This window comes from Staurois parvus, unplaced genomic scaffold (assembly GCF_062004578.1).
Source record: "Staurois parvus isolate SC_StPar_1 unplaced genomic scaffold, SC_StPar_1.0 ptg000104l, whole genome shotgun sequence".
Taxonomy (NCBI): domain Eukaryota; kingdom Metazoa; phylum Chordata; class Amphibia; order Anura; family Ranidae; genus Staurois; species Staurois parvus.
The window spans coordinates 7,917,333-7,936,784 of record NW_028317900.1 but is presented as its reverse complement, the minus strand read 5'-3'; the positions used below and the strand labels follow the sequence as shown (position 1 = coordinate 7,936,784).

The following is a 19,452-nucleotide window of genomic DNA, read 5'->3' as shown; positions in this document are numbered from 1 at the left end:
AGGAATGGGCCAACATACCAGCAACAGTGTGTGCCAACCTTGTGAAGACTTACAGGAAACGTTTGACCTCTGTCATTGCCAACAAAGGATATATAACAAAGTATTGAGATGAACTATTCATATTGACCAAATACTTATTTTCCACCATAATTTGCAAATAAATTCTTTCCAAATCAGCCAATGTGATTGTCTGGATTTTTTTTCTCATTTTGTCTCTCATAGTTGAGGTCTACCTATGATGCCAATTACAGGCCTCTCTCATCTTTGTAAGTGGGAGAACTTGCACAATTGGTGGCTGACTAAATACTTTTTTGCCCCACTGTATATATATATTGGTTACATCTTGTTTCTGTAAATATTTTTATTGCACCCTTTTGACCTTTTAGTAATAAATCTTTCTTTCTGAAAGTGTTGAACTGTTTCTATAGCTCTTTAACGCAACTTACGAATTCCTGCCGCTGAAGAGCACTACTATGTGTGTTTAACCCTCTGTATAGCCTGTCTGCGGTGACAGTGGTATCCAGACAATTATCCAATCATCCTAGTGTTATTGCTGATATTGCCGAGTTTCCTCTTTCTCTGTACAAAAAGGAGGTGGTGGCAGTGTGAAGGGTTAATTGCGTAATTAACCCGACCCAGTAACAATCGCGCTCAGGCTGCTGGGACATCGATTTGAGGTCCAGTGAGCTGGAAAATCATTGTGCAGGGTGCAGCTGGGCGTGGCATTGTTACGCACGTGACATCGCGGTTTTAGATTGGCTAGTCCTTCAGTCACGAGTTTGGTGAGAAGGTCTGACGTCGCGATCGTCACAGCTAGGCTCCTAAAAAATCTCACATGTATTCAACACTGGAATTATCAGGTACTGTAGATTCTTCAGCAAATGTAGCTTTTCGGAAGACTGAAGATCAGCACTGTGGGTGGAAGAACAAGTACATGTACTATAAAGACTAGAAACGCAAACATTTTTTATTTTATAAGTATAGTATTATTGGTAGGGATTCTGTGTATTCAAAGTACTGCAGCAAATGAGTAAAGTAGCTCCCATTTTGTTTTTTGCAGGTAGGACTTTTTTTTTTTTTATTAGTTAAATAGTGACAGAGTCACTTTAAGGGATAATACATAAGCAACAATAAGTGTTTTATAGCTGTCACATTGCAATCAGCTGTTATTATCATTCAAGTCATCTAGCTTGTGATTGGTTGCTTGCTGCTGGAAATTGCTGTACGTTTGCTCCAGTTTCTATGATGAGCCTCATCTGCTTATCTAAGCTGTGAATTAGCTACTGAAAGTCAGAGTGTATGAATGATACCTGAGGGTTAATCTAGATGCATTGTGTGTGTGGGAGGAGTGTGTGTGTGAAAGAGAGAGAAGGAAATGCTGGAGATCTGTTGAACTTGTCAGAACTAGCAGGGAGAAATGAAGTGCAATGTTCTACTGTGTAGGATCAGAGCACAGTTAGGGCGTCTGAAGCCACCAGCTGTCCCTTAGCCTGATCGCACTGCAGGAAGGGGCTGCCATGTGTGTGACAGGTACTCTCATAGCTGGCTACTGGGAGGTGTTTTGGGGTGAGGACCTGTAATCAGTCCCAAGCTCTTCTCCATTCCAGGATGGGATACAGGCAGAGTGCTGGGACAACTGATCACTCCGACTTCAGTAGCATCTTCATGATGGGGACCATTGGCAAGAAGAAGGGGCTCCCGTAAGTGTCATTTTTGTCTTAATTGTACAGCCACTTGCTGTCACACAGATGTCATACAAAAGTATGTGCTGGAGAGGCTATGCCAGTAGATATGTATGTGTTTGTTGTGTGACCTTGTTATTAGGAGAGAGATGATTGACAGGCACTTTGAGCTTTTTTTTATTTCACAAAATAGAAGATCTGTACGGTGTTCCATCCTGTAAAAGTATCTGCTCAACAGGTCAACTGCTGAGATAGATATAAGCAATTCTGTATGCGGACAAAGCCCAGACACTTACCATTTAAATATATGCCGTATTTCTGAATATTTTATCAGAAGCAGTTATCACCTATTGTTGTCACCAGTTGTTGCCATGCATTTACCAGGCTATAACTAAAATGAAAACTGATCTTTCAGTTATCTGTCAGCTGTCAACAAATGTACCTTCTTCCCTTTAAATCAGCCTTTTCAAATAGAGTTCCCTGAAATTCTAGGATTCCTGTAGATGTTTTTATGGGTTTAGCAGTGATTCATTTATGCCTCTCAGGCAAGTAACCACTGATACCAATCACCTTTTTAGCTATCTGTAGGGAGTGGGAAGAGCAGTCTTCCCACTGATTACCAATGTAAAGAACATTCTTCCCACTTATCACCAATATAAGAAGCATTATTACCAGTGACCACCAGTGTAAGGGGCAATCTCCCCACTGACTACCAGTGTAAAGAACATTTTCCCCACTGACAACCAGTGTATGGAGCATTGTTACCACTGACCACCTGTGTAAAGGGCGTTCTCCCCACTGACCACCAGTTTCAGGAGCATTTTTCCTACTGACCACCAATTTAAGGAGCATTGTTACCATTGACTACCAGTGTAAAGAGCATTCTCCCCACTGACTATCAGTGTAAGGAACATTATTCCCACTGACCACCAATGTAAGGTGCATTATTCCCACTGACCACTAATGTGAGGAGCATTGTTCCTGCTGACCACCAATGTAAGGAGCATTCTTCTCACAGGCCACCAATGTAAGGAGCATTCTTCTCACAGACCACCAATGTACGGAGCATTCTTCCCACAGACCACCAGTGTAAAGAGCATTCTTCCCACAGTCCACCTATGTAATGAGCATTCTTCCCACTGACCACCAATTTAAGGAGCATTCTTCCCACTGACCACCAATGTAAGGAACATTTCACCCACTGACTATCACTGTAATGTACCTTGAGCTGTAGATTTTGTTCTTATTAGCAGGGGTTCACTGAGACCAGAAAATTATTTCAAGGATTCCTCTTTTCTAAAAAGTTGAGAAAGGCTGCTTTACAAATTGTCATTGCTGGTGCTGCTTATTTATAGTTTGTGTGCTACAAATGACTCAGTTCAGGATGTGATGTATATGGATTTCAGAGAGAATCTAAGAAGGGGCTAGTGATGAGACGTGTGTTATAGATTTCCACTGGGATATGTGGAGTCTGGAAGGACAAGCTTAGAAGCAACTCTTTGTCCCTGGATGATTAAACACGTAATAGAATACATAGACAGGGTAGGTAAATAACCATACATTGTAATGACAGCAGACTTTCTATTTAAAGCTCTGTTTATAGCACAATCATCTGATTAATATGATAATCAATGAGGAAACACAATATGAATCTGATAGTTATATTTGCACTTTTTTATTGTTTCCTATGTCTCTGTCACATCTTTAGGAGTGAAGGTCTTGACGCTATCAGTGCTTGCGCATGTGATTTATAAACAGAGTAATATCCTGAAGACCAGATATGCTGATTAATACATTAAATAAACTTTCACTTTCTGCTTTGCCCTGTAAGGACAGAACCATCTGCTGAGTGTGCTTGAGATTTAAATAACAAGTGTCAGCCTCTTCTCTGGCACTCTCTGATCTACACAGCCCTTTCCGAAGATTGATGCATGCTTTTGTGTGATGCAGGAAAGGTTGTGTTGGAAACTAGGTAAAATGAGATTACATTATACAATCTAAGGGATGATCAGTGCCATCTACAGGCTTCTCCCAGTGGAAGGAGAAAAGATCAGTTTCAGCCTGGGTGCACACTTGTGCGGTGTGGCATATCGCATGTGATTCGCACAGGAACCGCACCGCATTCCTGTGCAAATCACATGCGAATTCTGTGCGATTTGAGCCATACACTTTGTATGGCTCAAATCCCACCACATCCGCACCAAAAAGGTGCAGGACCCTTTTTTGGGTCTGCACTAGAATCGGATCACATGGGTATTCACACCCATGCAATCTGATTCTGCACATCGCACCGTGTTTTGCAAACCGATTTTGGGGTGTTAACATACACAGCCGCAGCAGTTCACCTGAACGGGGTGCGATTGTGATGCAGTGGAATTTGCACAGAAACCGCTGCGAATTCTGCACCACATCAGTGTGAACCCAGGCTAAAGGAACTATTGACTTCTATATCTATCTGTCTGTCTGTCTATCTATCATGGCCACCTTTATTACTAAGTGCCATGATTTTGCTCAGCAACATACAAAAAGCAGTATATACAAGACAATTGAAAAAAATAGAAAACATCTACTTTAATATATAGTGTATAACATAGTATATAGTATAACAAACAAATTCCGTAAACGAAATAATGCTGCTTACCAAATCCTTAAACCCCACAACTCTTTAGTTGTGGGGTCTAAGAATTTGGTAATTGGCATAATAGTTACTATATGTGGTGGTTGGTGCACAGCTGCTGCATAAAGATTTTGCATACTTTTGAAGGACTTTGGAATTTAATTTATAAGATGGTACTTGTTTGTTATACACTATATATTGAACTAAATGTTTACCTGACAGCGCAACACTATTTTTTCAGTTGTCTTTTGATATTTATGAGTGAAAATCAGTGAGTGCTGCAGTCAGGCTTTGTTACTTTCTCGCCTTCATTTAATTTGGCAAGTGCAGGTTAAGCAAGTATTGAATATACAAAACAATGCTCCAAATAAAAAGATCTATCTATCTATCTATCTATCTATCTATCTATCTATCTATCTATCTATCCACGTTCGTTTCAAGCATTACTTGTTGTAACAGCTTGGCTATATACAAGTGTGGTAATTTGTGCTTCAATTGTGTTCAGCACTTTGGAAAATCCCTTACCAATTGCTTGCCAGGTGTTCAGAAGGGAATAATGCTTTCACACATACTCCCAGATCTTGGCAGTTCTTGAAAACACAAGTAGTCACAGGACAGGCAGATGTGTCACCATCCCTTCTTCCTCAATGAGCCATCTGTCCATCGATGCCTAAAGTCCTTGCCTTACCAATATGCCAACAGTTGCCTAATAGCATCCAAAGTATCTTAAGTTCACCTTTAAAAAAATAATAGATGAAAATTTTTTGCAGGTAAAAAAAAATATGCATTTATTATTTTTTGTTGCAGGAGCTTGTACAGCATTGCACCAGTGATCAGCAGATCGCTGGTGTCATGCAAGTCTCCTGCAGACCTGTCAGTGCATCTGCGTGCCCATACATTCTGTACAGGCACGCAGATACACTGACAGGAGGAATCAATGAACTATCACGGCTCTCCAGAGCATTGTGGTAGTTTATTGAGAACTACAAGCCAACAGCCACTAAGGCTGTCGGGAATTGTAGTTCATTCAGTCACAGAACGCTGGGAATGAATGACGTGGCTGTGTGGGCGGAGCCCACTTTTTAAAAAGTGACAGCTTGTACGAGGAACTTCTCCCCATACTACTGTCACAGATAGGGGGTGATCAGGCAGCAGCTGCAGCATTGTGAACATGTTACATGTTCCACCTTAAAAACAGGTGGAACATGTAACATGTTCCCAAAGATAAACTTATCCTTTAATTTAAAAATGCCTTTGGTGAAAAATTTTAAAAGGTGCGGTGTGTTACCTTCTTGCTGCGTACCCTGTTAAGGATGTGGTCTCCATTGCTCTTCCTAGCATACTTTGGCATTCTGCAGATACTAAAATGCAATTCAGTCTTCCCTTCCTTACTACAAGCGTTCTTAAATTCATTTAATTTGTTTTCAGAGCAGCCCCCTTACATTGTGCAATGTTAAGCCTCTGTGCCTGGAGAAACTATGGCAACAAGATGTGAATACTACAGCTCCAAAAAGCTATTCAATTGTAGGCAGTTATAAAAAAAATATAATGGTGGTTAAAGCAGTATTAGACCCTAAACCAAAAATGTAATCTATTACAGCTTACCGATCATTAGATGTGGTGGCTGCATTAGTTTTTCTTTTAGGCTTATTTCCCTCTGTTTTCACCTGGTAATCTGTCTAGCAACAAACCTCCTGTATTAGAGTGCCTCCACTCTGGATGAATGAGCACAGGGGACAACTTTGGATAGTAGCATTGTCAGTCTGTGGGGAGGGGAGTGTTAGATGTGCTAACATATTTAAATACCTTTTCAAACTGAAGTCAAACACCAGCTAACACTTTAGAAGCAGTTGCAGCAAACTGTTTTTTTTTTGCTTTTGAGATAAAGGTTTTACATGAATAAATAAAAGCTGATCATTGTAAGCACCCCTATCTGTGGTAAATGACCTCAACCCTGTAATAATACATCTGCAGGACAGCTTGTTCTGTTGAAAAACAACAGACTTACTGGCCAGATTACCAGGTGAAAATAAAAGAAAAAAGCTTAAAAAAGAAAACTACTGCAGCCACCACATCTGAAAATTGATAAGCGACAGTATAATAAATATTTGCTTTTGAGTTTTATACTACTTTAGGTCTCAGTGATGTTCCAAGAGTAGTAACCCATTGCCAGAAATGATATTACTACACTGACTTCACAAAGGGGTTAATTTACTAAAACTGGAGAGTGCAAAATCTAGTACAGCTGTGCAAGGTAGCCAATCGAATTTTAACCACTTGCTCTCCTGAGGATTTACCCCCCTGTCCTGACCAGGCCATTTTTTGCGTTACGGCGCTGCATTACTTTAACTGACAATTGCGTGGTCATGCAACGCTGCACCCAAATAGAATTTACGTCCTTTTTTTCCCACAGATAGAGATTTCTTGCAGTGATATTTGACCACCTGTGCATTTTTTTTGCGCTATAATAAAAAAAAATGACAATTTTGAGAAAAAAACAATATTTCTGACTTTTTGCTATCATACATATCCAGTAAAAAATGTGAAAAATCTAATTTTGTCATAAATTTAAGCCAAAATGTATTCTGCTACATGTGTTTGCTAAAAAAAAATTCCCAATACATGTAAGTTAATTGGTTGATGAGGATGTTATAGTGTTTACAAATGGCGGTATATATACTGGGATTTTTTTACCTGGAAATTCAAAATCACGTCTATATATACGCAATTTTGCACACCCCTGCCGCCCTGTAGCAGTATTTTTGCTATTATGCAGCAGGAAAGCAGTTAATGTCAGCTTGTTCAATTAAGTTTTGACAAAAAAAAACCTGGAAGCTGATTGGTTTCTATGCAGAGCTGCACCAGATTTTGTACTCTCCAGTTTTAATAAATCAACCTCAAAGATTAGCAATGCTGTTCATGCAAACCGTGCTTCCAACAACTATCACTTGTGACTGGTTGAAAAAGATAATTTTGGTGCTTTTTCTTAGGTTGAAAGGCTAAGTTCACCTTATGGAATGTTACATGTTCTACCCATATTTAGGGTGCAACATGTAACATGCTTCAGCTCCTGCCACCAGTTCCCCCTAACTCCCCCCCCCCCATTCTTGGTGCGTTAGCTGGCAGGAGATCTTCTCCTTGCACCCACTGTCACAAAGTAAAAACATTGTGGTTGTGCAGGGCTCTACCCACATGGCTGCATCATTCATTCACAGTTTCCTGTGAATGGATAGACTACAACTACCTTCAGCCACCGTAGCTGACGGCTTGTAGTTCTGAATTAACAGTGAGAATGCTAGTTAATTTCCAAGCCCTGCAGCTGTTAGCAGACAGTCCATATGAAGGCATGGGCAGAAAGCTGCAGGGTGCAGCTGAAGGATCAGGGGTGCAATGCTTTCCAAGCTCCTGCAAGACAAAGTAATAAATTCACATTTTTTTTCCTGCAAGAATATGTACATGTATTATTTTTTCTTGAAAGGTGAACGTACCCTTCAATGATAACTGCTAACTACTGGGACTGGGAAAACTCACACAGCAGTTTTCCAAACTGTGTACATTTCTTTGTTATCATGGCCTGTTGGTATGGACAGGCATTTCACCATATTTGTACTGTTAGAGCCTGTTGGCTATATTGGGTACAACAACTTGGCAAGGTCATTTGGTTTTCTGGATGTCACTATTTGGTACAATGGTCACAATGACGTGCTATAAGCCAAAACACAGAGTTAGAGGTCAGGTTATGGTAGCTAAATGTAACAGAAATATAACAATAAGCAAGGTCAAAGGCAAAATTCAAAAATAAAAGCTATGTTCCAAATCACGTTTTTCTTGTATCTTGAGCCCTCATAATTTCCATATAACTATTTCTCAAAGAATGCAGAAAATGATTAGCACTTGCTTTTGATAAGATAATAGAAAGGAACACATTCTTTTTCACATACATGTCACAGATCATAATCAGACTGTGTATCTCTAGCATACTATGCCAAGACATGCCACCTTTTTCATCCTGGTACTTATTCTACAAACTGTATCCTCATTGTGGAGTGTCTCCGGGATGCAAGGGTGCATTTACTGTCTGTACATTATAACTGGAGCAAATATGTCAGCATATGGCATCTTGGACAAGTGGTAGTCTGTGTGGGTGCTCAGCATTAGAGGGGCCTTTTTTATTCAATGAATATGTCTAGGTCCTAGTCAGGATATTTGCTGGTGACATGGAGTGAGTATTGAAAAAGACAAACATTTTGTCCAGATTTCTCTGTGGTTGAATTATGTCTGACTCTGGACATTGGAAGTGTGTCTGTACGGATATAGGGAATAGACCCTCTTAAATGCTTGTTCCAAACAACCATAGTCCCAAACTGCTGGATATGATTGCTTTGTCCATCACTATGTACTGCAGTCCAGACTAGCAAAGATCCAGTCATTCATTGACCTAAGACTTCACTTTCATTCATTAACCTAAGACTTCCCTTTTATGATTGACTCAAGACTTCATTTTCAGCGATTGACCTCACTTTCACTCATTAACCTAAGATTTCACTCTCAGTGATTGACCCAAGACTTCATTTTCAGTGATTGACTCAAGACTTCACTTTCCCTCATTAACCTAAGACTTCATTTCCATTTCCTTACCTAGGATTTCACTTTCAGTGATAGACTCAAGACTTCTCTTTCAGTGATTGACCTAAGACTTCTCTTTCAGTGATAGACCCAAGACTTCACTTTCAGTGATGGACCTAAGACTTCATTTTCAGTGATTGACCTAAGACTTCATTTTCAGTGATTGACCTAAGACTTCATTTTCAGTGATTGATTTAAGAATTCATTTTCAGTGATTGACCTAAGACTTCATTTTCAGTTATTGACCTAAGACTTCATTTTCAGTGATGGATTTAAGAATTCATTTTCACTCATTAACCTAAGAATTCACCTTCATACATTGACCTAAGACTTCACTTTCAGTGATTAACCTAAGACTTTCACTCATTGACCCGAGACTTCACTTGAGCAATGTGCCTTGCATGCAGTCTACAGTATTTACTACTTTATGGAAACAGGTGGTGAGATAAAAACCAATGGATGGTCATGTTTATTACCATGTTAATGAATGCCCTTCTGTTTTTTAATATTTTCTGCCTGTTTTCATGCTTTTACTGTTTGCCTTGTTAAATAACAATTGACACAATCATGTACCTTATGAACATGATTGAACAAGGGCTGGATAAAGTAAAACAAGGTTATAAAGGGACAATGTGCTTGTAAAATTAGCATAAATGAACTGATAAAGTGTGATGAATACATTTCTATAAGAAATCTGTGAAGCATGAACCACATACATTAGTCGGTTTTTATGAAGTTGTGTCTCTATCAGTAGGTTTGTACAACAGTAAGTACTTGTGTAGACTGGCAAATGCAACATGCTTTCAGGTGCATTCAGCTTGCATTTTATTTGAGTGTTTATTGAGATTATTGAGATACTACTGTGTTCCTTTGAGCTGCTTCTGACCTCCTCCTTAGCTGCATTAAGTTTGTGTCTGTGGGGTTCTAAATATTTCAAAAGAAATGTCTGAGTGAAAGGTAATGGCCAAATGTCTTTAAAGGAAGAGTAGGGCCAAAGCTCTTTTGGCTATACTTCTCCTGTGGGTCACAGGAATGAACTTCCTTCTGCACTCCTGTAACCCATTTTCAGGCAACAACATCAATCAGCCAGTCCAGGCTCAGGAAAGATCCTGATATTAGAGTCGAGATCCACCCAGATGCCTGGACTGGCAGCCGGCTCAGCCTTAGAGAGTCGTTGAGAGCCTAAGTCAGCTACTCCTGCCCCTTCTACAGCCTGGTGCTCTAGCGAGTGCTGGAGAGGTAGAGTAGAGAGACAGAGATTGACAATCACCGCCAACTAAAGAGACCGAGAGCTGAGTGGTCAGCAGTCTTTGATTGCACAGTTCTTGGTCTTAGAGCTGGCAGGGGACAGATGCAGCACTGATCAATGCTGCATCTACCTAGGTGACTCTATTGCTTGTTGTTTAAAATCCTTGGACTTTTCTTTTAATTAATCCAGTGGGCTATCCCCCTCTCCCCACTGTCCATGATAGGAATAATGTGCATATCAATATGGACATTGATAGGATTTATAGGTAGCTGTTGAAAAGGAAAGTGATCATATATTAGTTACATAGATGTATTAATTACATAAAGCTCTATTATTATAATTTGTCTTACCGTTCTATTCCCTTGGGGACATAGTACATGGGCTTTCCAACCCCAGTTATGAGGTCCAACCTACACCCCTCCTCTCCTGCTGTGATCAATCCAATAACAGCTTTGAAGGAGATGGTTAACACATAGCTGAAGCTTGTTTCAACTGTGAACACTCTCTTGAGACAAGCAAAGGCAAGGGGAATGTAAAGAGAAAGGGGGATGTGCCTCTGCATTCCTTTTGCCATTGTTTGTCTCAGGAAAGTGTTCCCAGAAGAGACAAGCTGCAGCTATGAATCAGCTGACTCCATCAGGGCTGTTGCCAGATTGTGGCAAGAGGGGGCAGGTCAGATCTCATAACTACTGTTACATTTAGAAATATGGGACAAAGTACCACATTTACAAAAATATAATTTTTAGGTCCTCTTTAATGTCAGCAGGCCAGTGTATACTGTGACCTTAAATTGTGTCTAAACCCAATAACAAACTTTATATAATGCAGCATACTAGTCTTTAGATGTGGTGAATGTATTAGTGTTTTATTCCAGATTTTAGTGCAGCCTTGTTAGCTTGTTACAGGAAGGTAGGGGTTCACTGGCTTTCTGGCAATTTTTTTTTTTCTTCACACTAATTGAACGTATACAGTATAACAAAACACATTCAATTGTGTTTTTTAAAGAATAAAGGGAACAATATTGTTCATTGTTGTTTTTTATACACTTTACACTTACTGCATCTAAGGAAAGTTCTGGACCTTGAAACATTCTGTAATAAAAATGGAAAATTGGAATACTATGTGAGCATCAACAGGGCAATTTGCTGAGCTGTTTAAATTACTTAGAAGGAATCTAGGTCAGGTACTGTTAAATATTCCCAGGTAGGTGATCATTATCATTCCATTTTACATCAACATAGCAGTCATATGATTCTCTAGAACGACTAAAGAATTCATATGAATATAGCTGGAGCAATTTATTAGAGAGCCTTTGATTTATGGGGATGTATATTCTTTTTGTTCAGCATCCAAAAAAATGCACATAGGAAACCATATTTGCTCAATAGAAACGCTGTCTGTACTGGTGAATGTAATTTTTATGGCAGTCACCCATGCTGGTTTTATGCAAGCTCCCTGAGGTTTGTGTTTTTGCTGCCATTTCTCTAAACTCCAATGTTCTTTACAGCTTATCAGAGAATGCTGATTCCCTGGTCACTGATGGCTAACACCTCAAATACTAAATTGTTGGCCAATTTGCTCAAAAACAGTCTGACTAACCCCTCTGTCAATGTGTCTATGGTTACTTTTACTGTCCTTCTTCCCAAGTTTATCTTGCCCTGCCTAGGGCATTTGGTCTTGATCATAGAGCCACAGGCATGTACTGGCTGGTCAGTGGCCATCAGCTCCGGAATTGGTATTGAACGGTAGTGAGCAGATGAAGCTGCAACTGTTAAGGGTTCACTCAAAATCACCAACAATACTGAGGCAGCAGTGTCTTGATCCTGCATGATCCTGATGTCACTATTGACGCCTTAGAAAAAGAACCTCTTATTTGGTGTCATTTAGGCTAGTGGTGCACCGAAACTGAAAATTCACTATGCACTTGGCCGAAACTGAAATGTCTGCGTATGTGGGGGTGGGGAGGCTCAATTTTTTTTTGTATTTTGCTTTACTTTTAATGTGTGTGTGTTTTTTTTCATTTTTTTTTTTGTTTGCTTATGATTTTATTGTTATCAGACCAATAGCCCCCTACGTGATGGCATATAAGTGACAGGTCCTCTTTGTAGGGGGCAGTGTGTGCAAGGAGGGGGCAGGAGAGGAGCAGTGTATACAGTGAGGGAGCAGTGTATACACACAGGCACCCTCACTGGCTGCCGCTAAATGCCATTGCCGGTTTTTAAATACAATTACCGGCTTTTTTTTTTTCCATCACCATAGCTCCGAGAAGGAGCTGTCATTTGCCCAACCGTAAACAAAGGGGCGGGGTCACCCAGTGACATTACCCAGTGACCCCGCCCCTTAGTTTACTTTAGTGGCGGGACGAATGACAACTCCTTCTCTGAGATATAGTGAAGAAAAAAAAGCCAGCAACTGCATTTAAAAACCGACGATGACATTTAGTGGCAGCCAGTGAGGAAGTCTGTCTGTATACATTGCTCCCTGTATACATTGATTACCTCCTCTCCTGGCTTTCTTCGCTGCCCCACCCCCCATCTGCAGTACACACAGCCCCCCCCAAAAAAACCCCAGCCAAATAGACAGTCCACCCCTCATTGGGGCCGGGTCTCTCATTACTGGCTCCTGTATTGGCTCACTTTTTACTTTTGGCAAAATGCTAATAGGGCTATTTTTGGACGCTGAAATTTCGGTGCATCCTTAATTTAGGCTGTTAGTTGCTATGGTGCCATTCTTATGAGACAAGCTCCAGGTCATTGGAGGAGAACTCTTATTTAAAGGGTCTGTCCACCCTACAGTAATGTATTTTACGTGTGGTATGGTGAGTTGAGTTGGAACCTGGCTCATCTTACATGTTTTGCATGCCCCTCCAGTTAGATCTCCTTTTCAAAATTACTGCCCTTTTCTTGTCTACCTGGTAATTTTGGATCTTGCCACCCATCTCTGTGTATCTCAACATCGCCTTTTGCATTTTCTATAATAAATAAACTGAACTGGATTTCATCAATGCACTTCACATGACATTCAAGAAGCTATCAGCTGTTGGCGCTCCTAAGCTTCAACCAATATCTGAAAAATCCGTGTTGGTTAGACAGACTCTGTAAGGGCTTGTTCATACTATGTACTGTATATTGGTGCATATTCCAGCCCAGGCAAAATTCATGAATATGATAAAAAATCTATTGCTATCACATCGATTTAAGGTATTTTTGGTGCATTAACCTGCATATTTCCATGTAAGTCAGTTGATTGGTGCTTATCATAATACATATAAATGCACCATATGTCTTGTGTACTTTCAGAGACTACGCCTTTTGAAGTATTACTATGCTATTCACCTAAACTACTTTTTCAACGTTTTGTTCCATAGTCCATGGTTGTATTTCATATACAGATGTGTGGAATGCCTCTAGTGGCTGTCTGTATATCTACAAGTGTGGTTAGCATCCCATAGAGAGTCCACTGTTTTCTTGATTGTATTTCACACATAGATGTGCAAGTTCTTCTTTCATTGGCGGTTTATCTATGTTATTATTTCAGCAGGGATGCTAACCACACTCATAGATAGCCACTGAAAGAAGAACTTGCACATCTATGTGTGAAATACAATCAAGAAAACAGTGGACTCTCTATGGGTCTAGTTGATATTATTTCAGCAGGGACGCTAACCACACTCAATTAGCCCCATAGAGAGTCCACTGTTTTCTTGATTGTATTTCACACATAGATGTTCAAGTTCTTCTTTCAGTGGCTGTCTATGAGTGTGGTTAGCATCCCTGCTGAAATAATCTCAGATAGCCCCATAGAGAGTCCACTGCTTTCTTGATTGTATTTCACACATAGATGTGCAAGTTCTTCTTTCAGTGGCTGTCTATCTATCAGTGTGGTTAGCATCCCTGCTGAAATAATATCAAATAGCCCCATAGAGTCCACTGCTTTCTTGATTGTATTTCACACATAGATGTGCAAGTTCTTTTTTCAGTGGCTGTCTATGAATGTGGCTAGCATCCCTGCTGAAATAATATCAACTAGACCCATAGAGAGTCCACTGTTTTCTTGATTGTATTTCACACATAGATGTGCAAATTCTTCTTTCATTGGCTGTATATCTATGATATTATTTCAGCAGGGATGCTAACCACACTCATAGATAGCCACTGAAAGAAGAACTTGCACATCTATGTGTGAAATACAATCAAGAAAACAGTGGACTCCCTATGGGTCTAGTTGATATTATTTCAGCAGGGACGCTAACCACACTCAACTAGCCCCATAGAGAGTCCACTGTTTTCTTGATTGTATTTCACACATAGATGTTCAAGTTCTTCTTTCAGTGGCTATCTATGAGTGTGACTGGCATCCCTGCTGAAATAATATCAACTAGCCCCATAGAGCTTCAACTGTTTTCTTGATTGTATTTCACACATAGATGTGCAAGTTCTTCTTCCAGTGGCTGTCTATGAGTGTGGTTAGCATCCCTGCTGAAATAATATCAAATAGCCCCATAGAGAGTCCACTGCTTTCTTGATAGTATTTCACACATAGATGTGCAAGTTCTTTTTCAGTGGCTGTCTATGTATCAGTGTGGTTAGCATCCCTGCTGACGTAATATCAACTAGACACATAGAGAGTCCACTGTTTTCTTGATTGTATTTCCCACATAGATGTGCAATTTCTTCTTTCAGTGGCTGTCTATGAGTGTGGCTAGCATCCCTGCTGAAATAATATCAACTAGCCCCATAGAGATTCCACTGCTTTCTTGATAGTATTTCACACATAGATGTGCAAGTTCTTCCTTTAGTGGCTGTCTATGAGTGTGGTTAGCATCCCTGCTGAAATAATATCCAATAGCCCCATAGACAGTTCCCTGTTTTTGTGATTTGCAGTTCATAAACTGATATGGAGATTCTCCCTCTAGTGGCTATCTTTATATCTGAAAGTGTGGTTAGCATCCCTGCTAAACAGCTGCTGAAATATAATCAAGTTGCCCAATAGAGAGTCTATTTTTTTCCAATCAGACTTATAGCTTGTTTATAAGTGGGCAGTACATGATAAGGTAACTCTGCGGCTGGATATTTTTACAGTGACAGTGCTGAAATCACAGTCATCCACATTACAGAACTGAATATAAGTTTATAGAATGGTTTTATTGTTCTCAGATAATTGTTAAACAGGGCTATGCTTGGCAGTGTTTTATTCTATGCAATACATGAAATAGAGACATTCGGTTGTCAGTCCTAATGCTGACTGCACAGAGACTGCAGCACACACTAGTGAAGAATCTCATTAGAGTTAATTATTGCTGGACTGTGCCAAGCTTTAGGTTACAGAACATTTTGCTCAGAATGGCTTGACTGTGTACCAGACTTCAAACATTCAGCTGTTCATCCCTATATGATGTAAGAGCAGCCAAGCTGGCCGGTGTACCAGGCTGACAAGTAGCAATATGTCTCTGTTTTATAGACTTGTTGTGGCTGTTCATCAAACTTCCTGCATGATTAATTCTTCAGCATACTTACAAGGAAGTGATACTCCGCCACTTACTGGATGCTAAGGTGTGATGTTATTCACCTACATGGAAATACCCTGTAGTCCATGACATCATCAAAGCGCACTATGTAATTTTCAGTTCAACCAAACCTCACAGATAAATATATGGAACAAATGGAATTTTTTATTAGGAAAATGGGTGTGAAAGGACAGCAATTTATTATATAAGAAAAATTAATAATAGCGCCTATGGTCAAAATTATATAACTTACTAATAGTGTACCAGCTGCAAAAAATCACCATATATAAAGTGTACCAATAAATAAATAATTTGCGCTAGTAAATGTGTATAAATATATAAATATATATAAAGAAATCATCAAATCATAAGTCCAGAAAAAAAAATATATATATGCCAATACCACAAAAAAATATAAAAAAACTTTTAAGTGCAAAAAACTTTTGTGCAAAAAAAGTGTCTAAATATGAAAAATTTCACCAAAAAACCTTGATAATATAATGGCAGATCATCCATAAATATATCTTCAGAGACGGAAACTCTGCAACACACCGATCCTCATCGATCTAAATAACAGGATGAAAAACTTTGTAGTTAATCGAAAATTCACTTCTCCAATAGATAAAGGACCACCTTCAAACGTATCCATGGGGGGAAATGCCAAGCACTCGAGAGAAACAGAAAGACTTCATGGTGCAATATTATAAAAACCAATTCCTTTATTAGGTACTCATTGCACTTACTCAAGAGGTGTCCCAGCCGACACCAGCATCAACAGCATAACAGCAATCACATAAACGAGCCTGGCTCCTCAGCACATGCGCAGTAGCTGGCAGCCAAAAACATAATGACGTCACATCAATCAAGCTCCGCCCTACGCGTTTCGTCATCGACGTCCTCACGGAGCCGATAGATGTGAGACGTCTCAACCTCCTTAAATATTCACTCACAGGAAACGAACAGCTGACATCAATGGGGAATCAAGCAAAGCAAGCTGCCCCACAGATGACAGGAGTCCACAAAGGATATACAGTCATGGCCGAAATTGTTGGCACCCTTGATATTTTTCCTGAAAATCAAGTATTTCACACAAAAAAGGTATTGCATTAACACATGTTTTGCTATACACATGTTTATTCCCTTTGTATGTATTGGAACAAATATAAAACAGAGGCAGAAAAGCAAATATGACATAATGTCACACAAAACCCCAAAAATGGGCTGGACAAAAGTATTGGCACCCTTAACTTAATATTTGGTTGCACACCCTTTGGAAAACATAACTGAAATCAGTCGCTTCCTATAACCATCAATAAGCTTCTGACACCTCTCACCCGGAATTTTGGACCACTCTTCCTTTGCAAACAGCTCCAGGTCTCTCTTATTGGAAGGACACCTTTTCCCAACAGCAATTTTAAGATCTCTCCACAGGTGTTCAATGGGATTTAGATCTGGGCTCATTGCTGGCCACTTCAGAACTCTCCAGCGCTTCTTTGCCATCCATTTCTGAGTGCTTTTTGACGTATGTTTGGGGTCATTGTCCTGCTGGAAGACCCAGGATCTTGGACGCAAACCCAGCTTTCTGACACTGGGCCCTACAGTGCGACCCAAAATCCTTTGGTAATCCTCAGATTTCATGATGCCTTGCACACAGTCAAGGCACCCAGTGCCAGAGGCAGCAAAACAACCCCAAAACATCATTGAACCTCCACCATATTTTACCGTAGGTACTGTGTTTTGTTCTTTGTAGGCCTCATTCCGTTTTCGGTAAACAGTAGAATGATGTGCTTTACCGAAAAGCTCTATCTTGGTCTCATCTGTCCACAAGACGTTTTCCCAGAAGGCTTTTGGCTTACTCAAGTACATTTTGGCAAACTGTAGTCTTGCTTTTTTATGTCTCTGTGTCAGCAGTGGGGTCCTCCTGGGTCTCCTGCCATAGCGTTTCATTTCATTTAAATGTCGACGGATAGTTCGCGCTGACACTGATGCTCCCTGAGCCTGCAGGACAGCTTGAATGTCTTTGGAACATGTTTGGGGCTGCTTATCCACCATCCGGACTATTCTGCGTTGCAATCTTTCATCAATTTTCCTCATCCGTCCACGACCAGGGAGATTAGCTACAGTGCCATGGGTTGCAAACTTCTTGATAATGTTGCGCACTGTGGACAAAGGCAAATCTAGTTCTCTGGAGATGGACTTGTAACCTTGAGATTGTTGATATTTTGCCACAATTTTGGTTCTCAGGTCCTCAGACAGTTCTCGTCTCCTCTTTCTGTTGTCCATGCTTAGTGTGGCACAGACAGACACACAATGCAAAGGTTAAGTGAACGTCTCTCCTTTTTATCTGCTTTCAGGTGTGATTTCTATATTGCCCACACCTGTTACTTGCCCCAGGTGAGTTTACAGGAGCATCACATGCTTGTAACATTCTTATTTATCCGCAGTTGTGAAAGGGTGCCAATACTTTTGTCCAGCCCATTTTTGGAGGTTTGTGTGACATTATGTCGAATTTGCTTTCTTTCCTCCCTTTTTTTGTTTTGTCCCAATACACACAAAGGGAATAAACATGTGTATAGCAAAACATGTGTTAATGCAATACGTTTCGTGAGAAATACATGATTTCCTGGAGAAATATCAAGGGTGCCAACAATTTCGGCCATGACTGTACAATGTATCCAATATATTTGCCATCACAAGCAAAAAAACTTTAAAACAAGAGAACAAAAATAAAATAAAAAGAAATTTAAATAAAACACTAATGATAAATAAATTAAATAAATAAATACATTAACGGGCCAGTACCCTCTAAGACTGTGTTTCAAAAAGGGAACTTAAAGGGCCAGTAACACTTTAAACACAAATAAAGGGGAACTCTAGTAATAATACAAAAATAATGCAGAAATTGTACAAAAAGCATACAATCTCCCATATATCATCTTTAAACAGTTGCCTATATAAAAATATACTTAAAATAACATAAAAATTAAAAATTAAAAATTTGTGAGAAAACAATTCAAATCTATATCGACATTTAACCCAAATGGTTGCAAGGAATTTAGTTCATAAATCCAAAACGTCTCTTTTTTGGAAATCTCATTAACCAAATCCGAGCCCCTCCAATGGGGTTTTACCATCTCGATCCCATAAAAGGTAAGTAAGCTCGGATCACAATTATGTACCAATTTGAAATGTTTGGATACACTATGTTTATCAAATCCTTTTACTATGTTTCTTATATGTTCGCCTATTCTTGTTTTTAAACATCTCCCAGTTCTCCCAATATATCTCAAATGACATGGACATTCTAAAACATAAATCACATGTGTAGAATTGCATGTAATCAGGGATTTAATATCATATTCTTTTTTGGAAAATGAAGAGCAGAATGACTTTCTTTTTTTATTATTACCAACTTTTACAGTCCTACAAACTTTACACTTCCTACAAGGAAAAAAACCATTTAAATTTGGAAACAGATCGAACTTTTTTGGGGGTTCGATGACATTGCGAGCCAGTTTCATCCTAAGAGACTTATTTTTCTTATAAATGAATTTAGGAGTTTTAGATAAGAATTTATTTAATATATCATCTTTTAACAAAATGGGCCAATATTTTTTAAAAATTCGTTCAATATTTTTGTATTGCATATTATAGTTAGTAATAAAGGGTACATTATTTTCAAATCCCAAATGAGCCTTTCTATTTCCAAGAAACGTCTCCCTATCTTTAATACTAATCGAATTTCTCTCTTTAATCAAAAAGGTCTTATCAT

General features: G+C 39.4%; 1 protein-coding gene across 1 annotated transcript in view; it reads left to right on the top strand.

Moving 5' to 3' along the window:
• The first annotated feature begins 1,283 nt into the window (after positions 1–1,283).
• RASGRP1 (RAS guanyl releasing protein 1) overlaps positions 1,284–19,452 on the top strand; it is a 76,924-nt gene continuing 58,755 nt past the window's right edge. The window contains exon 1 of the mRNA XM_089671302.1: positions 1,284–1,700. Within this exon, the coding sequence (XP_089527428.1) occupies positions 1,609–1,700 (92 nt within the window). The 5' untranslated portion in view covers positions 1,284–1,608. The remainder of the gene's footprint in view (positions 1,701–19,452) is intronic.